Source organism: Pogona vitticeps, chromosome 6, assembly GCF_051106095.1.
Source record: "Pogona vitticeps strain Pit_001003342236 chromosome 6, PviZW2.1, whole genome shotgun sequence".
In the NCBI taxonomy this organism is placed as follows: domain Eukaryota; kingdom Metazoa; phylum Chordata; class Lepidosauria; order Squamata; family Agamidae; genus Pogona; species Pogona vitticeps.
In genome coordinates, this window is record NC_135788.1 from 57,669,839 (window position 1) to 57,684,248 (window position 14,410).

Genomic DNA, 14,410 nt, shown 5'->3' on the forward strand with positions numbered 1-14,410 from the left:
GTAGCCATGGAATTTGCAGTATCCACTGAATTATGTGCTTCAAGCATCTGCTACATGGCTAGAGAGAACCCTTCCTGTTCAAATGTAAGGGCTAGCACTTTTTTTATCCTCTGCAACAATGAGAACATGTTCTCCCACAAAAAGCACTGATAGGCACCCACTTTGTTGTTGTTTAGTCATTAAGTCATGTCCAACTCTTCGTGACCCCATGGACCAGAGCACGCCAGGCCCTCCTGTCTTTCACTGCCTCCTGGAGTTTGGTCAAATTCATGTTGGTAATTTCGATGACACTGTCCAATCATCTCATCCTCTGTCATCCCCTTCTCCTCTTCTCCTCACACTTTTCCAACATCAGGGTCTTTTCCAGGGAGATTTCTCTTCTCATCAGATGGCCAAAGTACTGGAGCCTCAGCTTCAGGATCTGTCCTTCCAGTGAGCACTCAGGGTTGATTTCCTTCAGAATGGATAGGTTTGTTCTCCTTGCAGTCCAGGGGACTCTCAAGAGTCTCCTCCAGCACCACAATTCAAAAGCATAAATTCTTTGGCAGTTGCCCTTCTTTATGGTCCAGCTATCACTTCCATATATTGCTACTGGAAAAACATAGCACCCACTACCCTTGATAATTCACCACTCTCATTGTGAAGACTGCAGAAGAGTACAGCCAGTGGTCCATGGCACCAATACAGTGACTCTCCCTATTGGGTGGGAGCAGGTTCTGCCAGTGTTTAGAATGAGAGTGGGATGCCTCCACAAAGATTGAATTAGGGGCTGGCTGCTTTTGAAGGAAACTGTATTGGGATTGTGAATGTGGTAGTGGTTGCCAACCCTCCGAGATATAATGTGGGAGGAGGCTGACTTCATCCAGGAGTGCTTCATCATGCTTAGCAGAGAAGGTGGCATAGAAATATGAAGAGGCATGGTGGTTGCTTGGGAAATCACATCATACAGGTGATTTGCCAGTTGTGTAGAAGGCCTGTGGGTATTTAGATTCAGAGATTTCACCATGCACAACACCACCTGGTGTGGAAGTCTTCTGCAAGTGATGGTGGGTTTGGGTCTACCAGATCTGATTTAGGCAAAATGTGAAAGACCAATGGTGTTGTTAGTCTGTAGAACTCCTTGCCACAGGATGTGGTGATGGCATCTGGCGTAGATTGGATTGGACAGATTCTTGGAGGAAAAGTGCATTGAAAGTTACAAGCCATGATGGGGATATATAATCTTCAGCCTTAAAAGGAAGGTACCTCCAAATGTCAGATGGAGGGGTATCAGGAGAAGGTATTTAGTTGTCTCGTGTGCTCCCAATGGTTTGGCCACTGTGAGATACAGGAAGCTGAATTAGATGGGATCTTGACCTGATCCAGCAGGGCTCTTCTTATGTTCTTATGTTCTTATGTCTCTGGATGGTTCGAATAGCTCAGATCTGGGAAAGGAAGTCACCAACTGGTGGTCAACATCAGAATCATAGGCAGACTCTAGGTACTGTTGTTGGTATTGAAAGGGTCGCAACAGCAACACCTCTGGTGCAGAGGCAGCAGGAGGTGAGACAGCCAGATGGTGCTGAGTCCAATCAGTGTCAACTGAAGTTTGATAACAGTGTTACTTTTACTTTACTTTTACTTTTATTAGACTTATAGCCCGCCCCCCCTAGACAAGGTCTACTCAGGGCGGCTTACATAAATAAGTGTTACATAAGTGTTGGCACCAAGCAGCTTCAGAGCACAGGAGATCTCTTCCAAGATATTGATGCCAGTCAGCCCTCCAGTTTCGATGGGTGAAATCCCCCAAGTAAATCAAGCTGGGCAAAGAGCGACCCATGTCTGATGTGTGTGGTGGAAAATAATTCACTAGCAGTGCCAATAAGATGTCTGATGCTAACAGTCCCCTGGAATGGCCTCAAAACTTCTTCAGCACCAAAGATCAGTAGCTGTCCTCCAACACAGAGGCCAGAGTGGCGATGGCCTTGTTTCTGTGCCAACCATTCTCTGTTGTGGGAAACATGTTCAGTAGGTGCCAGGGCACAGGCAGACATTGGCCCCTGACAATAGCAGGCAGATGGTCTGATGGAGCCATGCTTGAGGTTGTGAGCCTTCTCCTGACAGTGCTGGCCGTAGGGTCTGTCAGGGCCTGTGCAAGTTATCAAGCAGGGACTATGGTCCACTGGATGATGGCATGCCTCTGATGAGGGCCGAGGTGGAAGGCCTGTATCGGCATGGAGCATGGAGACATTGATCCATCCAGCGGCTGCAGAATATCCAGAGCCCACCTCCAAAACTCCACTAGGAGATTGAGAGGGGTGTCGAGGTGAAGAACTCAACAATCTGTCCATGCAGTCATTGCAACCAGAAAATTGAAAAGGATGAGGGGCTGGTTGGAGAAACAGCAAGGGCTCATCCTTGTCCCTGGATTTGATGCATACCACCCCCTCTGGAGCCAGGGGATGATGCCTAGATGCACCCAATCTTGACTTGTGGGGTTTAGGCTTTGCCGCCTGCAACTACTTCAATGGATAAAAGTGTGACTGGTTGACTGACGATGTATGCTTTTTTGGATCCTAATGTCCCAGGCTCAGAGCTTCCAATGCCAAAGTCAAGGGCTTGGTCAGTTTTTGGGCAGGCACTGATGGACTTGGGTTTGGGGTCAGTCTGGGATGAGCCTGAGGATCCTCTGTACAGGAGGGGGTAGCTGATGGGCAATGTTTTGACAACTTCGATACCGCTTTGTCCATAGTGTGCCGAACTGTCTTACAGACAGGCTGTGACATAGGAGCCCCTCACTGGAGAGATTCTTCCCAAAAATGAAGGTTTAGCTTGTACAGCCAGCTATGCAAGACTCCCCTTCTAAAATTTTTGCCATGAGCACACAATGCTGTCTAGTGGGCCTCACCAAGGCAAAAATGGCACTTAGCATGGCTGTTTGATAGAAGAATTTTGTTTTTGCAGGAGATACCATGCTTAAACAGCACTTGGAAAGCCATAGACTGAAACCTGTAACTCTTCACAGAAAGTTCTTAGTTGGGTTGAATGGGGGGAAGGCTGAGGCCCAAAAGCCATGGCCAGAAGGGAGAGATCTCCCCCTGTTCATAGGAGACTATAGCAGGAAAACCCTACAAACAACAAAAGAAATAAAGTCTTTCCCTTTGCTTTTTCCAGATAAAACTCATGGAAGCTGGAATGTGGAGTGACAAGGTTCTCAACGTGGCAGTTAAACAAAACTGAGGTGAGAGTTTTGTCACCAAGGTACTTACAGGGGAGGGTGTGTCTGCTTCCATTCTACATAAGGTCTGGAACATTCTGATGAGGCTCTGTATATTTGCAGATCACCCTAAATGTAATTCACAGATATCGCAAAGAATTAGCATAGATCCTCATGGATTCCCATGATTTTTTTTTGCACGATCATCTAAAACCACTGTCCACTTATAGGCTCCATCTCTGTCCACACACAAAAACACAGAAATCATGGGTCCCCCAGGGCATTGCTTTGCAGTGGTGTAAAAACATGGATCTGACATCTTGGATCTTCATGGATCAACATGATTTTTATACAGAACCATCCCCAAACCACTGAACAATCATCAGTCTCATTTGTTCCCACAGATAACACCACAGATATTATGAGTCTGTCGGGGTATGTATTTGGAGTGGTGCAAAAACATAGATCTGATGCACTATCTTCATGGATCCATATATTTTTATGTAGGATCACCCACAAACTGCTTTCCAATCATAGACCCCACCTCTGCCCACACACTACAACACAAAAATTGTGGATCCCTGAGCATGCAGTGGTACAAAAGTATGAATCCAACATATGGATCCTCATGTATCTGCATGATTTTCATGCAGGCTGATAAGTAGTGTGGGTTTCCAAAAGGGAATTATCTATTGTAGTTGTAGTAACATTGTTAAGAAAGAACTTGTTATAGTTAGAAAGTTGCTTCTTTAAAACACAAGAAACTGCATGACTAAGAATTGTGCCATGTAACTATTGTGCTTCATAAAATAAAATACATTATGGGTAAGGTAAGGAGCTACTGTGAAACCTTAGCCTGGACACAGAAACAGATGTCAGGATCAGTTTAGCATTTCCTGAGGTAAACGTTTTAAGGTAATAGTAAGGAAATACAAACACATGCCTCCCAAAAGGACAAAAATGACTGAAATGGAACCCCAAATTCAGGAAGTAGACCAAACTGATGTTGAGAGAATGGATGGGATTACACCTACAAGCTTTGTGGTTAGTGAGAGCCCACAGAATTTAGAAGCATGGAAATCTGAAAAGAATTTGGAACAGGAGGAAGAAATAAGGTTAACAGAGCTATAATCAGAAAAAGAAATTGAGAGAAAAAGAAAAAGAAAGGGAAAATGAAAAGATGAGGTTAAGGGAGAAAGAAATTGAATTTCAAATAAGGTTGCAGGAATTGGAAATAGCAGCCCTGTCTTCAAAGAACAATACAAATAATTCTCCTCAGATTGATTTAAAGAGATATTGTTGAATATTTCCTCAAGATAATGTTAAATATTTCCTCACAAGCTTTGAGAGGACTTATGTTGAATTTTGTATTAAGAATGGAGACAGAATGGGATACTTTAGATCACAAATTAGTGATGGACTAGCAGAAATTTATGAGAAGATGAGAATAAAAGAAGCTCAGGATTATGAATTCTTTAAAACAAGGGAGCTAAGAAAAATTCAGAAAAAAACAGAAGAAACATACTCAAGTTGGGTGTAGAGTAGGTTATTTATTAAACAATTGGATAGAAGGTTCAGAAATGGAAACCAAGGAAGACCTGATTAATTTAATAGGGCTGGAACAACTGTATAGAGCAATTCTTTATGAATATAGATGGCATATACAAGATAAAATGTCACTCAAGTCATGGAAATGACTGACAGGCTAGTGACCCTGAGAGAATTTAGGCTTCCCAGGTTCAATGAGAGGAAAACTGGGAAAAATAGGTCAGAAGAGAAGACCAGGAAAACCTCTGAAGGAGGGGAAGTGGGACCAAGAGAGAAATCACCTCTGCATAATGAGGGAAGTACAAGAGAAAAACAGCTGGCTAAAGATAAATGGGGGAAAGTAAAATGACTTTTTCTGTAAAAAATATAGGCACATCAGCCCAGAGAAAAATGGCAAAGAGAACAATCACTCAGGAAAAGCTGTTTATTGTATTTCAAAATTTGATTCTTCAGAAAGTAGTCAGCTACAAAATGGTGAAGCTAGCAAACAGGTTGCCATAGAAACAGGACTGGCAAGGGAGATAGAAACTAGATAGGGGCCTGAAGCAAAACACTGCCTATTCAATTTTTCAGTCATTTTGAGGTGGAAACAGGAACAACTACTATTCCAACTTTACCATCAATGGCACACCACCAGAATCTACTATCGATGAACAACCATTTGTACTGCAGGCTTCTGATGCAAGATATGCTTTCCAGAATATCAATGTCTGGAAAGCAGCTGGACCAGATGGAATTATGGGATGAGTTGTTAAGGACTGTGCCACAGAATTAGCTGGAGTATTTATGGATATTTTCAATCTGTCCTTGTTGCAGTGATCTGTCCCTACTAGTCTGAAGACATTCATCATAGTACCTGTCCCTAAGCAGACAGCAGCGGTATTTCTAAATGACTACAGACCAATAGCCTTAACATCTGTTTTTATGAAATGTTTTGAGAGATTGGTGTTGAATTATATTAAGGCTAGCCTCCCACCTAATTTGGATCCATGTCAATTTGCATACAGGAGCAACAGATCAACTGATAATGCTGTGTCCATTGGCATTCACACTGTATTGAGTCATTTGGAGAAACAGGATACATATGTAAAGATGTTCCATGGTTTCATGAATTTCATATGTTCATGGATTATACTTCTGCTTTTAATATCATTTTATCTAGTAGATTGTTTATTAAAATTTTAATTTGGAAATACATCAGAAGATCTGTCTGTGGGTAAAGGACTTTCTGACAGACAGGTCACAGTCAGTAAGGATGGGATATTATCATTCTTCACCTTGATACTAAATACCGGAGCTCCCCAGGGTTGTATGTTAAGCCCCTTTCTTTATTCCCTGTACACACGCGACTGCACCCCATTGTATAACACCAAGACAATTATTAAATTTGTGGATGATATGACAGTGGTGGGGATTATAAATAAGAACAATGAGTCTGCTAATATAAAAAAGGACAAGGGCTGACACTATGGTGTAAAGAAAATAATCTTATACTTAACACCAAAAGAACTAAAGAACTTATAATAGACTTTAGGAGGAGGAGAGTTGTATATTTACTACTGTACATAAATGGTGAAGAGGTGGAGAGGGTTAGTAGTTTTAATTTTTGGGGTATCTATATTTCAGAGGACCTCTCATGGTGTACAAATGCTAATACAGTGGGGTCTCGACTTACGAACTTAATCCGTATTGGAAGGCAGTTCTCAGGTCAAAAAGTTCGTAAGTCGAATCTTCATTTCCCATAGGAATGCATTGAAAACCATTTAATCCGTATCTGCTCTTTTCGTCCATAGAAACTAATGGGAAGCTGCTATTCCGCCTTCTGCCACTAGAGGGGGATATTTTTTCTTTTTTCCTTTTAACCTAAGATGACTTAGCTTTTTAAAAAAGGAAAGAAAAGAGTTCGTAACTCGAATCTAAGTTCGCAAGTCGAGTCCATATATTCCTATGAGAGCGGTTCGTAAGTCAAAACGTTTGTATGTCGAACCGTTCGTAAGTCGAGACCCCACTGTATGTTGGTGAAGAAGGCACAGAAGAGGCTGTACTTCCTGAGAGTGCTCAGGAAGATAAATCTATCTCAGCATTTACTTCTGTCCTACTATCATGTCCTAACATATGGAATCCTCTCATGATATGGGAGTTGCTCTGAAATGGACAAAAAGTTTTACAGAGAATTACTAAAATTGCTCAAAATATTATTGGACTTCAGCTTCCAAACTTGGACAACATCTTTGCACCTACTGCTTGAGGAAGTAGTTAAGTATTCTCAGAGGCTGTTCCCACCCTGCTTATAACTTATTTGAACTGTTGCCTTCTGGCAGAAGATGCAGAGCAATTTAAAACTCAGATGACACTTTTTTAAACAGTTTTATCCTAGAGCTATAATTGCACTTAACAAGGAACTTAAGAATCACCAGCAATGAGTTGCTGGACTGTATTACTATTACATGGTCTGTTTTGTTGTATGTTGTGTGGATGCTATGAGCTTTAGGTGGGGTTCTGGGATTTAGGGATTTTTATGAGTGTGTGTGTGTGTGTGTTTGGTCTGGTCTCTGATTGTTGTTTGTGAATTTTGTTGTATGTGTATACAGTGTATATATGTTTAATGACAATAAATTATACTCATTATTTATAATACTCATTAATATTATTCTTTACAGTGGATCCAGAATTAGCACAGGAGTGTGGTCAAAGAATTAAGGTTGGGGACAAAGATGTATGGGGTTTAAAGGACATGTATTCACAAATTGTGTGTGCCATCCTGATGTGATCCAAAACCGATTATATTACCTAACAAAACAATCTTATGGAAAGGATTAGGATCTCTACCATTTAGAGTGCCCCTGGCTAGAGTGAATATTCAATATAAGAACTGATCATGTCCTTGGACAGTTGCTGTTACACTGGACATTCCAGCATTGTGCTTCGTAGGAAATTACCTGGCTAGACATGTGAGAAGTGTATATGCCACCCCTCACACTCAGAACCCAGATGTGGCTTTAATATAATCTGTGACATGCCCCTGCATGTCCCCAGATTATTTCACTAGCCTGAGGCCCACAACATGTTCCCTTTTTATGCTGCCACCAGTTGGTCTCTGTCAACAATGTTTAGTTAGAAAGGCTGAGGTCCATGCTGAGTGTAAAGTTTAACAAAACAGGTTTATTGGATACAGTTCATATAAACAGGTTCTTCGAAAACTTTGAAGTATTCATTAGTTTAGTAATAACTTGTTTCACTCTTAACTCTCTATAAGTTCCACACTCTCAACTGCCTTCTTTAACTCCTGACTCTCTAAGTCTAACTGTGACTTAATTCTCTGACTCTGTCTCTAACTGCCTAACTCTCACTGACTAACTGACAAAACTCCTCTTATCTGCCTCACGCCCCCTTCTAGTTTCTCTGGCTCCACCTCCCAACAGCTCCCATTGATACATGCAAATGACCTCATACATGAACCAGAGCATGGTGATCGTTACACAATCAAAAGGGGAAACTGAAGCAGAATAGTGTTGAGATATCATTCTAGAGAATGTTGAGCCATTGTCAAGCAAAACAGTAACAGAAAGCAGATTGTATAGCTTTAAAAATAAAATTCCAACAGAAATAGCAAAGGAAATGAAAGAAGAGGAAAGTCTTAAGTCCCTGTTTGAGTTAGTACAGCCACATCCACATATTTTTATCATTCCCAAACCACTCTCCAGTCATAGGCCCCACCTCTGTCCACACACTAAAACACAGAAATTGTTGTTCCCTGAGTGCATGGCCTTGGAGAGGCACAAAAGGATGGATCCGACATATGGATTCTCATGGATCAACATTATTTTTATGCAGGATCATAAGTAGTGTGGGTTTCTAAATGCCCGGTCCACTGCTGAGGCATTCAGCAGCATGGAGCCATCTTTGTCCTATGCCCAGGGATAATGCGAGATGGGGTGAGTGATGAGATCTGGATGGGAGGGGAGAGTATTTAAGAGAAGGCTCCTCCTCCTTTGGCCTTTTTCCTTTCGAACAGTTGTCAGAGACTGAGGTCGGAGGAGAGCTGCTGGCAACTGAACCTGCATCATTGGGATGCCATCTTGGATGGGGGTTGCATCGGCACCCCCATGGTTTGACTTGTTCGAGCCTTGGCTCGTGCAGGGGGGCTCATAGCCCAAGTTCTTTGTTTGTTTAAAAAAGAAAAAGAAAAATAATTAGGAATAGACAGAAGAGGTAAACGGGACTTCAGGCTATTTGAAAGAGTGGGGATCGGAGGGAACCAGTGGGGCCCAGGTGCCGTTTGGCACGGCCATCGGGACGGGGACGGGCCCCGCCAAAGCCAGGAACATCTCAGGGTTTGGCTTTATATAAAAACAAAGAAAAAATAATTTTACATATAAGGAATTAAGAACAACTCGTTTATAGGATAGTAAAAAAAATTTAAGTGGTAGTTGTGTGCGTTTTGTTCACACCCCCGCCCCCACCCCCATTTTGGCATACTGTTTGGTTATAGTTTGATACATAATATATATATTTTTAGAGCCAAGTTTGCTTTAGGAATTTATACTTGTTGGAAGTAGGAGGTTTAAGGGGCTTACAGCTAGTGCTGTAGTTAGGCTTTTAGAACTGGACTTTATAATAATATAACAGTTTCCCTTTGGTTCATTGGTTTAGGTTGCTGGCTGTGTTGCCAGAACCTGGGAGCTCAAACTCCCCCCTAATTTTTTTTAAAAAAGAATTGGATAAATAAATACAAATAAAATTGATGAAATAAATATAGCTTATTGTAAGAATGTTCAGAATTGGAGGCAAGGTTGGTTATGCATAATTCTGGGTATAGCCAAGTAACATTGTTGGGTTTATGTTAATTAATACTCATTAGAATAACAGTTAGTATAGAAAAGCTACAACAATTGTTATCTAGTTAGACTGGTTAACTGTCCTTATAGGCTATGCTGGTTAAGAATTCTTTAAATTGGTTGGTCTTTCCAAGTCACTGTTATGCTGGGTTTCTGCCACTAGGTGGGGATGCAGTGCAAATTCATAGTGCTACCTTCAAAAGGCAGTGCCTGCACTGTAATGCCTAGCTAGATAGGGACAACAGTATAATTAATAGTAATTATCAGGATAGGTAGAGTTCAAACAAATTTTAGCTGGTGATTAGTGCTGTGATGTTGAGCAGGAAAAGACAGGCGAAGGGCAAGCAACCAACCAAGAAGAGGATTGCCCCCCAAGTCTCCCCTCCTCAGTCATCTTCCGATGAGGAGGCATGGCCAATATGGCAACAGCTACAAGAAAAGATTGCAGCTTTGGAAGCTGAACGAGCAGCCCAACAGGCTTCACCGGCTACAGTTACACAACCTTGCCGTTCTGCTAGGGATTTCAGGAACCATAGGAAGACTAAACTTAAGGATTTAACTGAAAATCTATTGACATGTTTTTCTGGCCTAGAGCAGGATCACACAATGGCCCAGCCTTTGGGAAGAGGGGCTGCTGCAACATTTACACCACAGGGTGACCAAGAAAGTAAAGAACCAGGCACGGTGTCAGCCGATACTGGAATGTTGCCAGCTGCTAGAAGCAGAGGGCATGACAATGGACAGGGAGCCATCTGATTGATGAAAGCGTACTAGGCACGCTTTGCTTTGCTTTCTACCTCTGACATCACATGTGAGTTAGAAATTGTGCAACATACAATAACACCAATGCTGGTTTGGCCTTGGCATTTTAGTGGCCAGTTTAGTTCGCCATCACACATACCACACAGCATATAAGGTATGGGAATGGGAGATTCACATTGGCTGAGTGCTAGCACACTGTTAGCATCTTGGGCCACACCTTACACCCAGGCTTGTTCCCCCATCTTCTTTGGCCTGATGCCATATCCATCAGTACTGGATACAGGATATAACTCTGTATCACTAAATGCCTTACCTTTTGGAGATCGGGCTATGCCGTTAGGGGACCACCTCACCCCTGGAACTAAGGAGAAAATTTGACATGGAAAATATGTTGACTTATTTGAACTCCTCAACAGAGAACTTGAAAAGAAAGATGTAGATAAGGAGGATGATAGGGAAAAAGAAAGGCGTAAAAGACACACACCTGAACGAACTTGGGCCAATTGGTTACTGGGATTTATCATTTATGCAGGGTTGATTGTGAGAGCATAGCCTTGGAGGGTGCTGGCTTTTTTCCAATATTTAGATTTAATTTATTCTGCATACGTGGACTTTGCAGGACAGGCAAGGTTCATATATGAAAATTGTTCCATATGCGCAGCGCAATTCATCCTAACTTGCACTGGGACGAGCCATTGCCAGGCCTGTCGCAGCAAGTTATGACTCCAGCTAGACCTAATCCCAGTGAGTGATTCACACCCTGTTTACTGATCCATAAAGAGTGCGTGAATATAGTTTCCTGTGCCAGCACGGGACAAGTGGTTCAACCCAACTTTCTTTGTTGGGACTACAATGCAAGGAGAACCTGTTCATGCAAGGGATGGAGATTCTGGCACAAATGTTCAGTTTGCGGGGGTCAACACCCCAGCACATCCTGTTTTAGGGCCAGAGCCCAGAAGAACGCTAATAAGACAGCAGGAAATAATAAGAAGGCTTCCAGGGGAGGAGGTCCCCCTGGAAAAGGGCCCCAGTCCAATTAAGTTATAGGTGCTGGGGGACTGGTTGGCAGATTATCCACAACCAGCTGATGCCCAATATATTTTGGAGGGTTTTACATTCTGATTTAAAAATCCAGCTGAAGGGGAAAAGAAAGCATTCTTTGTAAAAACAACCTTAGAATCAGTGAAGGGCATGGATAGGATCGTGCAAGAAAAAATTAAGAAAGAAGTATCGGAAGGTAGGGTCCTAGGTCCTTATCGACAGCCACCTTTAAGAAACCTTAGGATTTCACCCTTGGGCGTGGTACTCAAAAAGAGCCAAGGGGAGTTTAGGCTCATTCACCATCTGTCCAACACAGAGGGGGAGTCAGTGAATGATGTCATTCCACATGAACTATGCACTATCTGATATACCTCTTTTGATGAGGCAGTATGCATGGTGTGTACTGGGGGTGGATTTGGCGAAATGTGACATTAAGTCAGCATTTCATCTTCCGGTTCATCTGTTAGATTTTGATCTATTAGGATTTTACTACCAAGGTTTTTACTATGTAGACAGGGCCCTGCCAATGGGATGTTCGGTGTCTTGCACCGCATTTGAGTGATTCAGTTCCTTTATGGAATGGAAGCTTGGATACAGAGTGGGTTGCAGAAATACTGCCCATTATCTTGATGATTTTTTTTTTGTGGAGTAGCCAACACCAGACAGTGCACATTCATCTTAGAGACTTTCCAAGCATTGGCAAGAGAGCTAGGGGTTCCTTTAGAGGAGGAAAAGACCGAAGGGCCTGCAACGTTGCTTACTTTCTTAGGGATCGAGCTTGACACTAGGTAGCAAGTGTCTAGGCTACCAGGGGACAAGTTATCAGTCTTCAAGGACAGAATTCAGCTTCTTTTGAAAATTAAAAAAGTGTCCCTGGAGGAACTTCAAGAACTAGTGGGTCAGGAGGATGGAGCTCTAAACTTTGCCTGCAGGGTAATCTCCCCTGGCTGGGCGTTCATACACCATTTTTGCATGGCCATGCAGGGACTATGTCATCCTTTTCGTAGAACTAGGATAACCAGGGGTATGAAACAGGACCTCCAGGTTTGGAGTCAATTTTTAGAAGAGTTCAATGGGGTGTCATTCTGGAGGTCAGAAAGGCAATTCTGGTCAGAATTCCAGGTACAGACTGATGCGGTGGGATCTTTAGGCTTTGGGATATATTTTAGAGCTAGATGGTGTACAGGGCTTTGGGCAGAGGAATGGCACCAGCAGAGTGTCACAAAGGACCTTACATTTCTGGATTTTGTTCTGATTGTAGGGGCCTTATGGCCATGGGCACAGGAATGGGCTAACGCGTCTGTACACTTCTGGTGTGATTATCAAGTGGTTGTTTATATCGTGAACAACCTTACATCACACTCAGAGCGTGTCATGGCACTCATGCATACATTTATGTTATGCGCATTCAAATTTAATGTTTTGATTCATACTAAACACATTCCTGGCCTGGCTAACAGCCTGGCCAATGCCCTATCACACCAACAGATCACTCAGTTTAGGAAGTTAGATCCAGGAGCCAACAAAGTTCCAGAGATACTTCCAGCAGAGGTTTGAAAAATTGGCGAGTTGAAGCAGAATGAGCAATAGGCTTGTCCTTGGCTCCGATGACTCAGAAAGCATATTGGGCAGTGAATATAGACTTCCAGGAATTTAGACAGATTGTAGGGCTGGAACTAAGTTGGCCTGCCCCTATTGAGCACGTTCAGCAGTTTTTAGTCTTTCTCCATAGGAAGGGTTTGGCCTCAGGTTCTATCCAGGGTAAGTTATCTGCTTTAGCCTTTCATGCTAAGATGCACAGGCTTAAGGACCACACCACTGACCTTTGTAGCAGAAAAATGATCAAGGAAACTGGCTTGACGCCGCAATGAGACAGCAGGAGGAGGATGGAGCTCTGTCCCCTGGGCTGAATTCTGACCTGTTTTGGACACCCCAGGTTGTTGAAATCACCCTGAAGAAGTGGTGAACTGGGGGGGGAAGCCTGTTGATCACAGGGGGGATGGCAGTCATCCCCGTTTGATCCAGGAAACTCCCTAATCAGCCAAGGGGCAGAAACAAGCAGCTAGGAAGCTAGCTCGCAAGTTGTTGGCAGCCGGCAATTAGAGAAGCAACAATCAGCTATTCAACATCAGTGTTATTATCGGGTGAGATATATTTTTACAACTAACTGCTTATGATTACCCCTGGAGAAGACAATTCCTATATACAGAAAAAAGAATCTTCTATCAATCTCATCATTCATAGAGCAGCAGCAAATCTGGAGAGAGGGATAGTTGATGCAAAGAAAATAATTTGAAGATTAATGGGACATTAACTACTAATTTAAACACATTTTAAATATACTTTACGAATATTATAATTTGGCGTTATATATAAGCTATTACTAGTTAAGTCTGGAGTTATGTTTTGGCTACCTGAAGTCTTTTGGCATAATGCCCAGAACAGTGACCTTGAGCACTGCTGTTTAAAGCTTGGAAACCTTTATTTCCTTATGATTTTTTCATGCCTGGCTGGAACATAGAAAAATTAACCCTAAAGTGGATCTTTTTAGACTGTACTATGGGAATCAGTATATTGGGCCAAAGTGAACTTTTTGGAACCACCTCCAGGGACTTGGAATTTCAGTTTTGGCTGATGCAGAATTGCGGGAACTAGGCTACCAGGACATGGATACAAACACTGAATTGGACTGTGATGTTTGGGGGTTTTGAACCTTGGTTCAGGCCTATTTAGCCAAAGGAGATCCTCTGAAACTGCCCCGTGAGCTGGAAGTGTTTGTGTTTGACTAGCTGGCGTAAACCTGTGGGAATTAGGCCATCAGGCCATGGATACAACCATTGCATTGTACCTTGGTACTTTGGGGATTTAAATTTTGGTTGAGGTCTATTTAGCCAAAGCGGATCCTTTGAATTGACTCTGGAGACTTGGAATATCTGTTTGGCTGGCATCAATTTGCCAGGGATCAATTAGGCCACAGATACAATCATCGGACTGGAATGTGAGACTTGGGGGTTTCGAATCTTGG

The 14,410-nt window shown here is 42.6% G+C and overlaps 2 protein-coding genes across 4 annotated transcripts in view; one reads left to right on the forward strand and one right to left on the reverse strand.

Moving 5' to 3' along the window:
* Positions 1-6,051, forward strand: part of CFAP141 (cilia and flagella associated protein 141) — a 79,477-nt gene extending 73,426 nt beyond the window's left edge. The window contains exon 4 of the mRNA XM_078377435.1: positions 3,154-6,051. Within this exon, the coding sequence (XP_078233561.1) occupies positions 3,154-3,219 (66 nt within the window). The 3' untranslated portion in view covers positions 3,220-6,051. The remainder of the gene's footprint in view (positions 1-3,153) is intronic.
* Positions 1-14,410, reverse strand: part of CNTNAP2 (contactin associated protein 2) — a 2,051,986-nt gene that overhangs the window by 645,723 nt on the left and 1,391,853 nt on the right. The window lies entirely within an intron of this gene.